This window comes from Peromyscus maniculatus, chromosome 7 (genome assembly GCF_049852395.1).
Source record: "Peromyscus maniculatus bairdii isolate BWxNUB_F1_BW_parent chromosome 7, HU_Pman_BW_mat_3.1, whole genome shotgun sequence".
Taxonomy (NCBI): domain Eukaryota; kingdom Metazoa; phylum Chordata; class Mammalia; order Rodentia; family Cricetidae; genus Peromyscus; species Peromyscus maniculatus.
In genome coordinates this window covers 22,245,150-22,263,656 of record NC_134858.1, presented here as the reverse complement: position 1 = coordinate 22,263,656, position 18,507 = coordinate 22,245,150, and the positions used below count along the sequence as shown (strand labels likewise).

The 18,507-nt window shown below is 40.0% G+C and overlaps 1 protein-coding gene across 2 annotated transcripts in view; it reads left to right on the top strand.

Moving 5' to 3' along the window:
• The window catches only part of Dpy19l1 (dpy-19 like C-mannosyltransferase 1), a 100,559-nt gene that overhangs the window by 59,262 nt on the left and 22,790 nt on the right, over window positions 1–18,507 (top strand). For both annotated transcript variants that reach the window (XM_042280572.2, XM_076575900.1), the window contains exons 9-13: window positions 1,017–1,116; window positions 3,931–4,008; window positions 13,863–13,949; window positions 15,512–15,571; window positions 16,074–16,154. In XM_042280572.2, coding sequence (XP_042136506.2) covers window positions 1,017–1,116; window positions 3,931–4,008; window positions 13,863–13,949; window positions 15,512–15,571; window positions 16,074–16,154 — 406 coding nt within the window. The remainder of the gene's footprint in view (window positions 1–1,016; window positions 1,117–3,930; window positions 4,009–13,862; window positions 13,950–15,511; window positions 15,572–16,073; window positions 16,155–18,507) is intronic.

Here is an 18,507-nt window from a genome sequence, read left to right as displayed (position 1 = left end):
CTTGGGTTACTTCCTCAGGAGACCACCAGTGGTGGTGTCCCCACACTGCCTACTTCTCACCCCAGTGTGTTAGTCTGCACCCTCCACTGTGAAGACGATGGCAGACTTAGGGCTTGCCTCGGCTCCTATGTGGGAGTAAAGGCTGTGCCTGAAAGTCTCCTGAAGTTCTAGCTGGTAATGGTGGCTTCAGAGCAGCCCCTCCCCTGCTGCCGCTTCTCTTTGCCAAGGCGCAGCTGCAGAAGACTGGCTTTTATGCTACTGCTCCTCACCCACCCTTCCCCAGCATCCCATCCCTGCAGTGTTGGTCTACACACTGCTCAGCTCCCCATCACCCATCCTTCCCCAGCATCCCATCCCTGCAGTGTTGGTCTACACACTGCTCAGCTCCCCATCACCCACCCTTCCCCAGCATCCCATCCCTGCAGTGTTGGTCTACACACTGCTCAGCTCCCCATCACCCACCCTTCCCCAGCATCCCATCCCTGCAGTGTTGGTCTACACACTGCTCAGCTCCCCATCACCCACCCTTCCCCAGCATCCCATCCCTGCAGTGTTGGTCTACACACTGCTCAGCTCCCCATCACCCACCCTTCCCCAGCATCCCATCCCTGCAGTGTTGGTCTACACACTGCTCAGCTCATAGAAGATGCCATTTTTGTCATTTCTCCTAGACACTCCCTTCCTTCTCCAACTAATGAATCTATTGACTTACATTTTATGAAGTCTTATTATAAATTCACTAAGATATAATGTGAAAAAGAAAGTAATGACTGTATTCACCTGGCCTCCCTCCCGTTATTTGGCAGGGCTTTGTGGTTTTGCAGTAATAATAGGTATTTACTTTTTACAGAAAATTATTATAATTGAGAATCAGAAGGTATAATTTCCAACCCATTGGTTCATCTTGTGTGCAGATTATGTGAACCCCAGATCATGTTCGCGATTCTAATTGGCAGCAGTTTGGAGCTATGCTGGACTGTGTTGTAGTTAAACCTCCTGATATTTATCTTTTCAAGGGCTACAAAACTTTACAGAGGGAGCTTGATTGCACTCTGCGTTTCCAATGTCTTCTTCATGCTTCCTTGGCAGTTCGCCCAGTTCGTGCTTCTTACTCAGGTAAGGCGGGCACATTTTAAACTGGAGTCTTGACCTTAGTGCTTCTGATTTTGTGAGCTCATCTGTATGAAACTGTAACCAAGATTAATTTTTATTTTTATATTTTGAGAATTACATATGAATACTGCACTAACTTCATTCCCTACTCTTCCACCCAAGTCCTCCATGTCTGCCTTTCAGATTCATGCTTTTTGGTTTTTATTGATGATATGATTGTATATAAATTTATATATGTTCTTTGAATATATATTTATAAATTTATATATACATACATATATATATTTATTAAATACAACCTGTGGTGTCTATGAAGTGTTACTGATGTATACATGTACATAGGGCTGACTGTCCATTTGTCTTCATCCCTGGAGCAGACCGATTCTTCCTGTTTCATGAGTCTTAAGTTGTAAGATTTTTCTCATTCATTCTTTTAAAGAAAATTCAGAGTATGAATCTTCATGTGATTAATTTATTATATTACTTACTAGTAGAATTCAAATTTATTAGAATGCTTATCTTGTTATTCCATAATTGTTAGAGTGCTGAAAAGAAAACTAGTGGTGGGCCTGAAGTACTTCTTTTTGTAAAATGTGTTTCTTCTACGATTAGTCTGAACTGTTTTACTAATATTCACACTTATATATCATTTATTCGGATCAAATCCACCCCCATTCCCTTCCCTTGAATTCCTCTCCTCTTCTCTCTACTACCACTGTTTCCTCCCAGCTTACGTGCTTGCACACTCACATGCCCCCCTCTCCTGCACTCTGCCCACCTCCCCAACTGAATGCATTTGGTTCTGTCTGTATGTGCATGCGTGTGCGATCATCATCTCAGGGCCCTGAATCCCTGAAGACAGCTGACTGCCGCTAGTCATCAATTGCCAGTAGATCTTCAAATAGGGGTGGGACCTCCAGAACCCTTCTCAGTCCATTGTGGAATTTTTGCTGGCTCTCTTAAATCCTGACATGCAGAATCAGTATACGTGAGATAAGAGAATGAACAGGCAATAAGTTCATGTTTTATGTGGTTTCCTGTAACAGTCCACAATTTATCATCTTCCCATGTATTCCCACTTCTCTCTTTTGGGTTTATAAAGCAAAGTAGCCCTCTGAGAGAGGAGGGTTTTGTAGGCTTGGGTTTTTTCATACTCACAATTGATGAAATTATGCTTCCCTTACTTACATAACACTGTTGGAGGGATGCTTTTAAATATTCAGATGCCTTGCCTCAGAAATAAAGGCACATCTGGATTTGAGTTTTAACTATTTACTATTTTCTTAGACAAAACAAAAGAAATAATCCAATACCCTAGAAAGACAAAAACAGTAAAAACAAAAACTGACTTTTCTTTGTTCCAGATACATCATTTTGAAACATAGGGAATGAAAGTGCCCACTCTCCTAGGTTGGTTTAGCATCAGATAGTAGTGTGTTTAAGTACTCAGGCAGATGTCAGTGAGGTCAGCTATTTTGATTGGTTTTATTTTTTGAGGCAGAATCTCGGTGACCACAAAGTGATGATACTCTAGCTTCAACCTCCTGGTTGCTGGGTTCCCAGCTGCTCCTTCCACTGGCCCTCTTAATTACTCTTTTTATTATTTAAAAAACAAAAAGTAGGTTGGGTTTTATGTACATCATCTTTGATCTGATATTTGAGACTTCTTTTTCTTCTTTAGTTTGATTCTATTTAAATTTATTTTATGGGCTGAGTTATCCTTGGAATCCCAAGATTGAACCTGTAAGTGATCTGTGTGTGGCTCTGTTCCAGCAGTGAGAAGGACCTTTTAATTGCTTACAGGTAGTGGGCTGGCCTTCATTAACTGCAGAGTTGAGGGGTATAGGAAAGGAGCCGAATTATCCTGCCTCTCATGGGGCTAATGCAGAACAACACACACCTGCCCACGGTCACATCATGTCAGTCACCCTGAAGCAGTCCGCATGGGTTGCTGAGGAAGAGAAACCATGGTTTTCTTATTATTAGTAGGAACATTTGCTGTAGAGGACTTGGAAATTTAAAAAAATCAAACAAAAAAGCTTAGTAGTTGGAACATAGGTTATATGTAAATATTTACCTGTTAGCCAGTTTTTCCTTGTTTGTATGTGGAGAGGTACAGAATTTAATTTGTGTGGCTTTCCCTCTGAAAAAGGTGGAGAGACCCTGTCTGACATGATATCTCTCTACATGAGTTGGAGTATCATTTAATCAGTGAATCCATCTAAATCTAGTAATTTGTGATGAATCTGAGAACTTCAGAATTCTTCATAAATAACAGAATTTTCTTCAAATGGAAAAGAAAGTTTATGTATTATTCTTGTAAATATAAAACTTGATAAATTTGTAACTAGCATGTGACATTTATCTGAATTATTCATAATGCTAATGGAGGTGACAAACAGAAAGACTTAATGTGTTTTTACATAAATATACATCACCTAATTACTTTTTAGTTTACTGTGGTTTCTGTAATTATGTCTTGGTGGTCATGTTATAATTACACTTTCAAGTGTTTGATTGGCTAGAGTACATTTTAATTGTATGTGTTGACAGTAGAGACAGCCTGATATTAAAATGAGTGCTGTTTTGGACAATCCACAGAGTAGATACTTCACATAGTTGCATATTAGGAGAGCTGTATGAGTGAAAGATCAATTAACAATCATATTTAATAATAAATTGGTAGCTGGAAAGAAAAGTAAAACACTGTATAAAGATAATTTGAAATAATAGTCTTTTTTTATTCTTGTGGCTACTTATTTTATGTATGTATATAAATGATTTTTATTTTTAACATAATTTCTTTTTTGATTCCAGATTTCATCATTATTTGCAGTGTATGTTGTGGGATACATTGATATTTGTAAATTACGGAAGATCATTTATATACACATGGTAATGCTTTTTGTTTGTTTTCTACTTAGTGTGGCCATAATAAACTCCTAACTGATGTCCAATTTGTTTATTTCTGAAACTAGTTGTAACATGATTCTTTAATGACCATAAGTATCATTCAAACTCCGATCAATACTAAATCGGAAGCTCATTTTTTAGTAAAAGAGGGGACTTGTAGGGCCCTGGCCCCCGTTTTGGGTAACTGTAGCCTTGCTTGCTGACCTTGACCTTGATATCCTCCCTATGCTAATTCCCTGCCGGGTTCCACCCTCCTGAATGCTTAAGGGAAGTTCCTTGTTTGTGTATCCTGCATATTCGGCGTTAACAGCTTAGATGCAAGATTGTAAAACATTGGTAGCGAACTTCTGCCCTCCCTCCGGGGTTCTCCCATTGTGCTGTAAGCCTGTATTTAAGACCTCCTCTCTCCTTTAATAAATGGCATTCAGCATTAAAAAAAAAGAAAGGAAGGAAGGAAGGGAAGGAAGGAGGGAGGGAGGGAGGGAGGGAGGGAGGGAGGGAGGGAGGGAGGGAGAGAGAGAGAGAGAGAGAGAGAGAGAGAGAGAGAGAAAAGAAAGAAAGAAAGAAAGAAAGAAAGAAAGAAAGAAAGAAAGAAAGAAAGAAAGAAAGAAAGAAAGAAAGAAAGAAAGAAAGAAAGAAAGAAAAAGAAAGGAAAAACCAAGTTTTAATTTGGATTTCATTATCTTATTGCCCATGTGCCAGCATATGCACCTGTGCACGGGGGTATGCAGTGGTGCACTGTCTACAGGTGGAGCCTCTTCAAGTGCAGTGGATATCCACTCACTGGGCGTGTGAGACACATGCAGGACCAGAGCTGCAGAACACTCAACATTCATGCTTCTGACCTAGTAGAAAGGGAAAATTGGAAATATAATGCATGTTAGAAAGCAATTAAAAACTAAATAATGAAAACCTAACAGAGTAGGGCATAAAGGAGCACAAAGCCAGGGGAGTAGGTGGAGGCTGTGAAGGAGGAGCAAGACAGAGAGAAGAGAGCAGACAGGCAAGTGATATTACAGAGGACACTGATGTAGGTTGGTGATCAGCTAGAGGAAGCCTCAAGGCTGGTGGATGCGGCTGCATTTATCTTCTCTCTGCCGCCCTCCTCTTACACATCAGTGAGTGAGTTCTTCCTCCGATGACCTTGATGTTGTTTCACTGGACCACAATCGCCTTTCCTTTTCTTACACTTGACACTCCGGGATGTTGATATGTTCACTTATAGGAACCTTATGGATAAAGATACAATATTAATGAGCATGAGGCTACCATCCTAACAAAGCATAGAGTACTCTCACCTCTCCAGGAAGTGACCACTGTCCTCTCTGAGCTGTCATTGAGTGGCTTTCCTTCTGTTTTGCTGTATGGATATTTTGAAATAATCAACGCGCTTATGAACTTGAAACCTAGTTTTTTAGGCTGATATAAATGGCTTTTTTTCTGAGACTGAAGTTTTCTCTAAGGTTTCTGGGATTTGCATGTTACTGAAGTTCAGAAATGCCCACTGCTGTCTATTTTCCATTGTGTTAATAAAACAGTTTATTTCTCTGTTTCCTTGTGAAAGGATGTAGAATTTTTTGCTGCTACTTCTGTTCTTTCATTAACAAGTAATGGTGTGTAGTCTTACCGTGTCTCCTGGGCCGTGTGGCTAGGCATTTCTCAGGAGTCCTTTCCTAGTGCTGCATACTCTCCATGCTAAATTATTCATGTGTTCAACTTTACAACTGCTAAATCAGTTTTCAGTAAAATAGCAATATATAAGGGCTCATGACACTATTTTATTTAAATATAATGTCTGATTATATAAAATAGTATAATACAATTACAGTTTACATTTTTTTTCTGTGAATCTGCATCTTTGGTGTGTCTAGTCACCCCTTGTTTTCATTTCTGAGGCTTTCCTGCTCAAATCTTTTTGCACATTTTCTCTTCTGTTAGAGAGAAATGGAATCTCCTTGATTCTGAGCAGTATAATCTAATTTGTTTGTGGTGTGAATTACACCAGGTTCATTCCACTGTTCTGTGGCTTCTTTTTTAGCATGCTCTCATCATGCTTTGACTACTTTTCAAAAGAAATGAGTAACAAGTTTCATGAGAAGCTTTCTTCATGTGCCGGATAATCCTGTGTGCTATTCCCTCTTCAAGCTGTATTATGGTGAAGTCACATTAAAACAAACAAACAAAACAGCCTTCATTTGGGGGCCTAGACATCATTTCTAACTATTACAACATTTTCACTTCTCTATGAGTTCTAAAGTTTAAAGTTTAATTTTTTACTTTTATTTTCTTAAATATACATATTTTTCTTCCCAAACTGATTAATACAGTTTCTTTTTTTAACTTTGAAGTCAATTCAGAATAAAATACAAGCATTCCAGCCCATTGGGCTGAAACTCAGTTACATGGGCAGCTGTGGCTGAGAGCTTTGAAAACTGAAAGTCCATAAGTATTGAAATGACAAGATTTTGTTTATTCTCTTTCTTGGGAATATGATACATGCTTTTAGTAATTTACTAATTATCCTGTTTTCCTCTGTTATCACTTTACCTATTTCTAGATTCTTAAAGTTATATTAAGAAAAATATATAGAATTATTTCCCCAAAGAACTTTCCCCATGTCTTCTTGATAGAAGTCATGTAACAGAATGTGCCCTCTGAACAATTGGAAGTGTGCGGCTGGGTGGTCAGAATGTTCACACTGGTTTGCTAACGGCTGGGTGGTTGTAACATTGACACTGGTTTGCTAGCTGCTGGGTGGTCATAGCATTCACACTGGTTTGCTAGCATCACGGTCCAGTTCAAGAACTGTCTTCATTGTGCAGAATTGAAACTCTGCATCTGCTGCACATAGCTCTGTAGTCTCCATCTCTTTAGTCTAGGGAAACCACCATTGTATGCTCTGTGTCTGATAATGAGTATCCTGTATGTCATGTAAGTGACATGGTGCAGTGTATGTCTGCCCCACTGGTTTCTTTAATTTAGCATAATGGTCTCATCTTGTATAATATTAAAGGACCAGCCTTAATATTATACTTCCTGAGGGCTCAGGAGAGAAACTACGAACAGCAAGAATTATTTTTGGGAAATGAATCTAAGTACACCGAGCTCTTAGTCCAATCATTTATTCTTCCAAGTCCTCTTCTCCATCCTCCCATGCCCTGGGAGTCCTGGTATATACACACTTATAAGTAGTAATCCCTTGGCAGTGCAAAACCAGGCTTCCAGGATCAAACAGAAGGGTGATAAGAATCACAAAGAGGGGCAGTAATTGTTAAGTTATCATTTGCAACCCAAAAGGAAAGTGACTAATGGGGAAATGAATTTACTAAGGACTAAATTTGGGTAATATCTAAGAATGTGCTCAACTATAATCTTAAATGTGATTGGTAGAAAATGTTAAGAATCTATAAGTTGCTAGGTCAATGGGAGAAAATAAACTGTCTTCTTTTTTTCTGTGGCTCCTATCTGTCCAAGCTATCTGCCGTTTTCCTGCAGGGTGGGGGAAAGTGTGCTTGGTTGCTAGGCAACCTGTGTAAAGCTAGATGCCTCTAGTGATAGTTAAAGGGAGATCTGGAACCAGAGGTAAGATTTGGGAAAAGAGAAAGTTAAGCTTAATTAGCACATCCACCAGGCCTGGGCAATTATTTACCAGTGTAAATCTTTTCCTTCTCTGACAGATGGTCTGTTCTTAGAAAGTCTGGGAAGTTTCTCAGATAAGATATTTTTGTCTAGGAGAATGGTTCTGGCAGGATGTAGCTAATGATGATAATTACAGGGAGGCTAGAAACTGGGAGTCTGGCTACGTGCTGCCTTTAGTGCAGAACGTTATCTAAATATTCCTAGAAATGGTTAGGTACAGAATTAGAGGTCTATAAAGTTAATTAGAGGTTTATAAAGTTAGTAAGACTGTAAGAAAAGGAGGGTCAGAGCCAAATTGTGCGAAGCTATTTCTTAAAGTCCACCTGACCTAGGCGGTTTCTCCTTGTGGAATTTACCTTAATTCAGGAAACTTATTATGTGGTGGTTTGGACTGTTGTTCCTGTTAGTCCTTGAATGTGGCTAAGGGAGATATCTGATTCCAGTGCTGAAAGGAGAAGAAATGGATGGGCCTGAGAAAAGGAAGTCTTTGCTGAGGTTGTTCTCCAAATACCTCGAACGTATATGTACAGATAGAGATCAGTCCACATTATTAGCAATTCTTAGGAAAAAATCAATTGGGAAAGTTATGAAGGCACACATGATTTTCATAACAGAAGACAGCTAATATAGCAAGCCAAATAACACCAAATGCTCCTTGAAATTTGGCTTCCTCTGAAGGAATTCTTTGATCCCTTCAGGTAGTGGCTTTGCCATAAACAGCTGAGTTCTTGTAATATATTCCTGTAGCCCACAGCAGTCTCAAGTTTATTCTGTGTTGTATCATGTGTTGTAGTTTTGTAGTTTGTAGTTTTATTTGTTTCTGTGGATGACCAACATCCTATTGTTCATGTGTGAGGTGTCTGCTGTGGATTGCTTCTGGACTTGAACTACAGTAAAATGCTTCTATGAACATGAGCATCCTCTTTGTTTTCTGGTTTTTAGAGTAGAATTGGTCAAATGGCAAACCTATTTTTTTTTTTTGAGTGACAGTGATACTGTTTTCTACAGTGATGGTACCATGTTATATTCTCTGTAATAAATAACATCTGTTTTCTGTCTCTAAAAAGTTACTGTAACCTATCTAATGAGAATAGCATGTTTTAATTTTCCTTCCTTGTTTTAATTAAAAGGTTGTATGTTGTAGAGCAGATTTAGGTTTATGGCACAGTAGAACAGGAAGTGTCCTCTGCATGACACCCCTAACTGCTGCTGTCCTGCACCAGCATGGCACTGTCCTCACAGCTGATGAGCCTGCATGGACATGTCCTAAGTACCCAGTCTGTGGTTTACATCAGGGCTCACTCTCGGCACTGTGTACTGCACAGGATCTGATGGATGATGATGCGTCCTACAGAGCAGTTTCACAGTTCTAGAAGTCATCAATCCTCCCTCCCGTGTGCCTGGTAACTGCTGTCTTTGCCTTGTTTGGCCTGGTGCAGAATGACGTGCATTTGGAGTCAGACAGCCCATAGCCATGTGCCTACCCACTTCTTTCACTTACTGAAAGCAGTCAGTTTACTGTGCCTAGGTAGCTCATGTTTTCATAACTGAATAACATTTTGACTTTTTTTGGGCTGCGTCATGGTTTACCTATTTAGTTACTGAAGGACATTTTGGGTAGTTCCAAGTTTTTGTAGCTATGAATAAGCTGCTGAAACATTTGCCTGCAGGCTTTAATATAAATTTAAATTTTAAATTCATTTGGAAAAATATCAAGGAAAGTGATTGTTGAATCACAGGGCAACGGTTTATATAGTGTTTAGAAAATTGCCAAACTATTTTCCATAGTGGCCGCACCATTTTGCATTCCCACCAGAAGAGAGAGGGAAAGAAGGAAGGAAGGAAGGAAGGAAGGAAGGAAGGAAGGAAGGAAGGAAGGAAGGAAGGAAGGAAGGAAGGAAGGAAGGAAGGAAGGAAGGAAGGAAGAAATGAAGAGAGGTGTGAGAGAAAGAAAGGGGACCCTGCATCTCTCCACCCTCCTCTGAGCCTCTTGTCAGCCATTCTGATCAGTGTGTCATGCTTGTCCCATTGCAATGTACTTGAATATGCTTCCGTATTGTTTATCTGTGTTTCTGCTGTGGTGTCCTGCTTGTCAGATCTTTTGCCATTTTTGTTGAATTTGGTTGTTGATTTTCTTATTACTGAGTTTTAATAATTCTTTATTATTTTTTTGTATTATTTTGGATAACAATCCTTTAATAGGTGCTTTTCTCTTCTTTCTAAAGCTGGGTATTGGGGATTGAACCAAGAGCCTTATACATGTTAGTCAAGCTCTCTGTCAAAAGCCCAGCTGCAGCCCAGCTCAGATGTACCTTTTACAGATACTCTTCCCTTAGTCTATGGCTTGTCATGATCTTGTCATTGACTTTCTTGGAGTTGGAATTTTTAATTTTAAAGATTTACTTATTTACCTATTTGAATACTCTTAACCAGTGCTGCATCGTTTTCTCTATATAGATCTGTGTATGTTTTGCCTGTGTGTATGTCTGTGCATCCATGTGTGCCTGGTGCCTGCAGAAATCAGAAAAGGGCTTTGGATCACTTAGAACTAGAGGTACAGAAGGTTGTGAGCTGCCGTGTGGGTGCTGGGAGCCGAGCCTGAATCCTTAGCCAGAGCAGCTAGTACTTTTAACTATGGAGCTATTTGTCCAACTCATATATATTCATTTATTTATTTAAGTTTAAGTATTTATTTGTATGTGTTTGTGTATGTAAACTTGTATCTAGAGATCTTGTGCACATTTTTTATATAGTTTGTCTTTTCAGGTGCTAACTTAAATGGCAATGTGTTATTAATCTCAGACTCTTGCCACTACAATTGCCTTGGGACAGTAACCCACGTCTCATCTTGCTGCAGTTCCTTGTTAACTCTAGTGTTGTTTGTTGGTTATATTGTTTGCAATTATACTCTTTACAAATCGCCATGTTACCTGCAAAGATATCTGATTTCTTCCTTCTAGCCTTCACATCCTTCCTCACTGTAAGATGTGGGCTTTTTGAGAGGTAGTATGGGGGGAATGTACAGCCCAATCTTGGCCAGAAAGCTTCATCACCCCATATTAACACTGATGTACGCACATGAACTTTTGTAAATCTTCTTTGTTGAGTGTAGGGATTTTCTTTGTTATTCCCAGTTTGCTGCAGATTTTTTCCTTTAAACCTTGAATGCATGTTGAACTTGGTCAGGTAATTTTTCTTTACCTGTTTTATTCTTCAGGCTGTGGGTGTTATAGATAAATTGGCTTTCAAATGCTGAATGCTACTGCCCAGCGTACATCTACTTGGTTGTAGCGTGTGATTCTTTTTATCCATTGTCCAATTTGATTTGCTGATATTTTGTACTTTTTTTGCATCTGGCAGTAGTTTTATTGTAATGTCATTGTCTGACTTAGAATGAGAGTAATCTTGTGCCCTAGAAGGGGTTAAGAGTTTTTTCAGCTCCCATATTCCAGAAGAGAGTGTAGAAAGCTGCTGTAATTTCTTCCTGAGAACAGGCTACTCTGGCATATTTCATAGCAGTACTAGTTTCTCCTCCTGCTGGGAGCATAAAAGGATTTTCCTTTGTGCTTTTTGCTCTGAGAGGAAAAAAAAAAATGACTGAATTGTAAGCTCCCCCTTCCCACTGGGCCCACACAGCTGCCATCACTCTGTACAGGTCTCCCCATCTGGGATTGCTTCCCCAGGGGTTTGTGCTCACCCACCCGCCCATCTCCTCTACTCTGAGGCAGCTTTCTCTGTGACCTCCATTCTCTGCACAGACAGTTGTCAGTTGGTTACTGGTCTCCCTGTTGCTAAGACTCAGCGACAACTTCTAAGCTCTCCATGTGTGCCTCTCCTTGTGGAGTCTCTTAATTTACATTTCTTTGATGGTTATAGTAAGCATTTTGTTATTTGGTTCTTAGTAATTTCTGTATCTTTGAAGAGGTGTCATTTCAAGTTATTCGTTCATTTTTGAAAGTTTTTTGTGTTGAGTTTTAGGAGTTTTGCATATATTATGATTATGACTACATCTGTAAGTTGACTTTTGACTCTACTGTCCTTTATCCTTTGATGACCATTAATTTTTAGATATTCCAGTTCAACCATTTTTTTTCCTGTTTTCTATGCTCTTAGTGTCACACCCAAGGAAATATTATGAAATCAAATCATTGGAAGCTTTGACAGCTTTACCGTTCCAGCTCTTACCTTTAGAAGTTCGATCTGTTTTGCGCTGATTACTCTGACTGGCACTAGATAACAGTCTATGTCCATGGGAGTATCTAGTTTCCTAAGCACTGTTTCTTGAAAAGGTTGTCTCATTTCCATTGTCTGATGTTGGAATTCTTGTCAGAGATCATTGGTTCATTCATTAGAGGGGTGTGTCTGGATAGAGTTCAAGGTCATTGGTCCAGTCTTTGACTTTATTCCTGCCTTACAGCATTCTTTGTACTTTGGTTTCATATCAACCCTTGAAACCGGAGTCTTAGTCTGTCCCCTGTTCTTTTTCTCTGCTGTTTTATCTGCCTGTGCCCCTTTAGATCCTACATCAATTTTTGTTTCTGCAAAAGATGTTGGGTTTTCCTAGATACTGCACTGAATCTGCAGATGCCGGCATGTCATGGCATGTTAAGAGCATTCCAACAATAAACATGAGCTGCCTTGCCATTATTCATGTCTTTATTTCTTTCAGTGCCACTTTATAGTTTGCTAAGTGTTGTGCCTCCACAGTTAGCTAAGCACCTGATGCTACTGGCAAAGGGGTTTGTTTTCTAAACTTCTCTCAGATTGTTTCTTGTTAGTGTATGGATTTTTTATGTGTAACTTTACATTCGGTTACTTTAACAGTGGTTATTCCCACCATTAGGCTTCTCTTCCTATGAAATTGTGTCTGTGAACAGACATTTTACTCTTTCATCTCCACTTTGCCTTTGATGTCTTCGTTCCCATCTAAGTGACACAACTTTGTAATGTCCCATGTTACTGCTCCTTGAGGGAGAGATTTCAGTTTCTCCCTGTTGGCTCCATACATGGCCTCTAAGGTGTAAAGGCAGATTCAGCCGTCTGTGCCCAGTTTGTTCAGTGTGTTGTAAGTAGAAAATGTTAAAATTTGCCGAATACTTTCCTGTATTAATTGAAACAATTGTACCTTTTATTCTCAAGTTGTAATGTATTACATTGATTGGTTTTTCAAAAATATAAATACATATTTTGAAATGAAATCCACATGCAAATGGAAATATATCAAAGAAAAGGTGAAACTTCTAGAATAAAATATGGGCTTTTCATTCTTAAAAGCTTTTTAAATGATAAAGATAAGTCCTGAGGACCTAAAGGAGGTGAATGGTAAATATGACTAACATAAACATTTAAGCAGTAACCATAATACAAAAATAGGACAAAGGAAAAATGAACTGGGGAAGCCTTGTCATGTGTTTGTTTCATAAGGAGCTTTGTCCTTTGACACCAGTTAGAGCCAGAAAGAAAACCGCTAAGCTAACAGAAAAAACACAGTAGGAATAAGCAGTTCCCACTCACACTGCATATGTGGCCTGTGGCAGGCGCTGTCTCCCGTGCCCTTACAGCAGCAAAGGGGAGGCAGTGATGGATGGAGCATTTGCCCAGGTATACTGGAATGTTTGAAGAAGTTTGTGCAACGTGAGTCAGAGTGTGTGCCAAGAGAAACGCTCATCCAGTTTGTGGGGAGAAAACTGTCACATCTATTTGTACAGCAGTTTGTCAGTATTTTGTCTTTTGTTTTTGAAATGGCTCTATCAGCTTTTCTTGAGATGGTTTATCTACAGGAGTGTATCGACCGGTGCATAAGATGCATCCAGAGGGCCTTGTCATTTGGGCCGAGGAAGAGGAAAATGGGGTAGAACCAGAAAGCACTTAAGTGTTGGGCAGTACTCAGGACAGTTTAATAAGCTGTGGCTCATCTGTTGAGTGTGTGGGACATACTTTTCAGTGGCTACTTGTGGCTTATGAATGAAATATAAACTAGAATTTCAAATGCTGGTATCTGGGAGGGTACACAGGAAATGGCTGGGGATGGCTGTCTTGTAGTGGGCTTGGGATGTAGAGTGAGCTGAGTTTTGCCTGGTAGCCCTTTGGGGTACTTTAAATGCATCCATCACAGGCATATGCAATTGGAAAATGAAAGTCCACATTCTTGCTATGCATCTGTGTGCACTGATTGCATTTCTTTTGGATTTTTACAGATTTCTCTTGTGCTTTGTTTTGTGTTGATGTTTGGGAATTCGATGTTACTAACATCTTACTATGCATCCTCTTTGGTAATTATTTGGGTAAGTATTCCTTTGGCTATTTTTTTAACTTTATTTTTGAGTAGTTTATGCATGTATACAATGAAGTATGATCTCAAATATTCCCCATATTCCCTCAGGGTGTCTTCCGAGCTTCATGTCTCTGTTTTTGTTGTTTTATTGATAACTTACTATGTCCAGTTAATCTGCCTGGCTGTTTTTGAAACAAATAGAGTCAACTTCTTTATCACTGTCTTGGGATGCGTGGGTAGCTTCTGCAGGGTCATATAAAGTGGGTATCAACTCTGTCTCTACCCTACGGAGCAGTGAAGTTCTCAGTACGATAGCAAAGAAAGTAAGATTCAGTGACGTCACTGTTGGAAAGCTAGAGCCTCACCCCCCCACCCCCCACCCCTCACCCCCACCCCGGGTTGCTTCCCCCTCCGCTCCCCTTGCACCTTGGGTTCATTGCGGAGATTTCTGTGCTCCCTACCTTTTCTTCTCGTCTTCAGTTTCAGTCTAAGTATAAAAGTTGTCTTCAGTGTAGACTTCCGTGCACACCTAGGAAATGACTTTGATTCATGGGCTTTAGAATTACAGTATTTGCAAAGCAAAGTTCTTCTACCCGTGGGCCGTGCACTTCCGCTGAGCCTCTTTATGACGACACCCACATCGCACTTCGCCATTGGAGTGCTCCCTGCCTTTTGAGTAGTCATCGTTTGAGTCACTTGATTTCCAGAACCCATTATAAATTTGGAGAGCCTTAGATTCCTGCCTCACAGATAACTGGTTTAAAATACCCATTTCCAAGACGTGCTTTTTCCAGCCCGAGGCACAACCTGTAGCTGATGTATTATTTATTTTTCTGTAGCTGAATTATATTTAGCCATCGCCATGGGCTTGTGGTGATGCTGTTTGCAGTCCTAACCTGAGAGTTGCTGTTGCTGTGCCTTGGGATTAAGATCGACAAATTCTCTAAGATATTTTTGACATGTCTGAAGTCTGTTTTTCTCACTGGAGGTAATAGGGTTTAGGATTCATGTACCTGGACAGACTTGATTTAACACAGAAATATCTTGTTAGGACAATAAAATCTCATGTATACTTCATCACATAAGTCAGGATTTTTAAGCTTAAAGGAAATCTTATGCTTTTATGAGTGATTTAAATTTCTGAAATTGTTGCATACATCTTGGTTCATAGATAAACCAGATAGATAAAACAGAGAATGAATCTTTTATATAGTGATTTTCTTTTCAATTTTACAAACTCACTGACAATAGATTTTTTTTTAATGTGGATTTTTTTAAGGTATGCTTTGAAATCACTCACTGCATAAATGGATGTGGGGTGATAATTGTGGAAAATCCACAAAACAAAGCAAAGGACATGAATGTGGGAAAGAAATTTGTAAGGAGAAGGGATGGGGACTGGGAGAGATAGGATGGCAGAGTAATTAGGATATAGTTTATACATGCATGAAAATGGCAAAAACAGATTTAATTAATTATCAATATGTGCTGGGTTTCATATTCTTCAAAGTCCCAGTTATCCAGAATAATTGTTACCTGAACGTCTGAGCTTTCTTTTGTTTTCTTATGCAGGGTATGCTGGCAATGAAACCACAGTTCCTAAAAATGAATGTATCTGAACTTAGTTTATGGGTAAGAATAAACCTACACATTTTTTTTTCTCTTCTCTAAAATATAGTATTGGTTTTATGCTTAACTTTTAAAGGAATTATACACACAATGCAGGGGCCCAATAGTTTTGTAATAAACATGAGGGCTGTGTTTGAATGTGCAGATTGTCCTTTTCATTAGGTGAGTGAAGAGCCTTCTGGGTTGAGTAGTCCACTGAAGTTTTATTGATTCCCCACGTTTCTTCTGAGGAGCAGCCATGTGTAACAACCCCACTGTAGGAGGCAGGCTGCAGTTCTTGTTTACATCTCTGATAAGACATAAATACATTTTGCTAGAGAGGTCATATGTTCTCAGTTTTATTTTTAGTTATAATAACCCTTGGTTTTGGAGCAACATGCTGTTAAAAGGCATTTTCCCTCGGAGATTAAGACATTGCTAACATGGGAATAAAGTATTTGTTCTGTTCACTTCACCAGGCTACAGAAGGTGGAAGCGACATTGTTTATTTATTTTCCTTTTGTAGGTTATCCAAGGGTGTTGTTGGTTATGTGGAACTGTTACACTCAAGTATTTGACTTCCAGAATCTTCGGCATTGCAGATGATGTAAGTGTATTCTTGCTTAAAATTGAAAGACTTGAAAAGGATCCAATAGGCAGGGAATAAATTAATGGAATTATTAGAGTATCATTACTTAAGCCAGATTCCAAGGCGAAGTAAATATTATTTTCCCTCTTTAACACAAGAAAGAAAATCACAAAAATGTGATTATGTATATAGTTTTAATCTCCAGAATTAACACAGCCCCCTTTTAGTATATTTCTATGTCACAGAGATGTAGAAGATATAAAACAGGAACTCTGGACACTAAGGCCTAACATTTAAAGTCTGCCTAGCCATTTTCTGACCGTTTCATGGTCTCCTTTTAAAACCAATGAGATAGTGTCTTCATCGTCATGGATAGAGATCTGCCCTCCCCATCTTCTCTGTGGTCAGTGTGGGAGGTTTAGATGTCATTATTCAGCTAGAGCCATGTTAGACTTAAAAGAGATTTTTGTTTTGTTTGGCTAGGACAGAGAATAAAATGATAATGTTTCTGATTTATTATCTTAAGGATTCTTCTTATGAATAGTTGCTTTATTTATTTATATGTGTGTGTGTGTGTGTGTGTGTGTGTGTGTGTGTGTGTGTGTGTGTGTGTGTTTTCATGGTGTGTGGTGGTATTATGTTCCTCAAAATATTGTGCACCCTGATAAACTTATCTGGGGTCACAGAACAGAACAGCCACTAGATATAGAGGCCAGAAAATAGTGGCACATTTAATCCTAGCATTCCAGAGGCAGAGATAGGCCTGGATCTCTGAGTTCAAGGCCACACTGGAAACAGCTAGGCATGGTGACTATCACACATTTAATCCAAGGAACTGATGGCAGAAAGCAGAAAGGCTTATAAGGCATGAAAAACCAGGAACTAGAGCTGGTTAAGCTTTTAGGCTTTTGAGCAACAGTTCAGCTGAGATTCATTCTGGATGAGGACTCAGAGGCTTCCAGTCTGAGGAAACAGGATCAGCTGAGGAACTGGTGAGGTGAGGTGGCTGTGGCTTGTTCTGCTTCTCTGATCTTCCAGCACTCACCCCAGTACCTGGCATCAGGTTTGTTTTTATTAATAAGTACCTTTAAGATTCATGCTACAATGGTGCTTGTGTGGGTGCCTACGAATGAGCAGAATCGGACGCGAGGTATTCTGTTCTACCAGCTCTACCTTGCTGTCTTGAGGCAAGGTCTCCCACGAACCTGGACCTCGTCTGGTGGCCAGCAAGCCCCAGTGATCCTCCTGTCTCACCCTTGACAACGCTAGGCTTATAGGCAGTCTAGTATTGTGCTTTGGCCGTGAGTGCTAAGACCCCCCCTCAAGGCATCCCCTGGCCTCCCTTTGCTTACTTTATTTTGATGTTGTGATCAGCACATTCTAAGTTAGGGAGGGGCCTCCCAGCCGTTATAATAATAAAGATAATGAAGGCTATGGCAAGCAGGAGTAGTAAGTTCAGGATGCTACAGGAGCCCACAGGAGGAGAATCAGGAATGGACCAGAGAGGGAAAGGGTGATGGAGCTAGATGCAGAATGTAGGAAGGAGTTGGATGAAATAGCTCCAGTCCCAGGTGTGTGGACTCTCGTTTCCTTTCTGTTGGGAGACAAACCAATTGAGACAGTGATGCAGACTGAAGCCACTGAGGACATTTCAGGTGTAGCCTCTTGTCCTAGTGAAGTGAAACGGCCGAAAAGTACAGTCAGTGCAGGTTTTCACCCAGGCGATGACATGAGCCTGGCGGCGAATGTCTCTACGCTGTAAGTTGAGGAACGGCAGTGGCTCCTGCATTCTGAACGCGCTGTTGCTGAAGAAGCAAGTGCCAGCCACCCCGCCCTGGGAAGGGCTGTGCCTCTGCTTCTCCACTCATTGTCCTTCTGGAGGAGCCTGCGCCTGTCCCTGCACCCGTCACTTCTCTCGAGTCTGAGGAGCTCATAGTGTTAGGGTTCGGGGATTCCCACTTACAAGTTTTATGTGGGTCTTATTTCATAGTGATGAATTCGAAACGAAACCAGAAACAAACAACAACAAAACACTTGTACTTCACAGGAAAGGCTTTTTTAGCAGAGTTTTACAGTTAGCTTGGAAAGGCCACATCTCACCTGTGAGATCTTATCGTTTGCCTGAATTGAGGAACTTACTGAGGTAGCATGGGGTCATTAAGCATTAGATGGTGTTATCATGGTTGTTATTGTTGTAATTGATTGTGTACACACACGCACCCACACCATTTTTGTCCTCGTGGATTCACTGATGGTACTTAGGTTGCTAGGCTGGCAGATAGTGCTGCTGTGCGCTGAGTTGTGAATAACTCATTAGTTAATTTTGAATGCTGATTCTAGAGATTTCAGTACATATCTTAATTTAAAACAA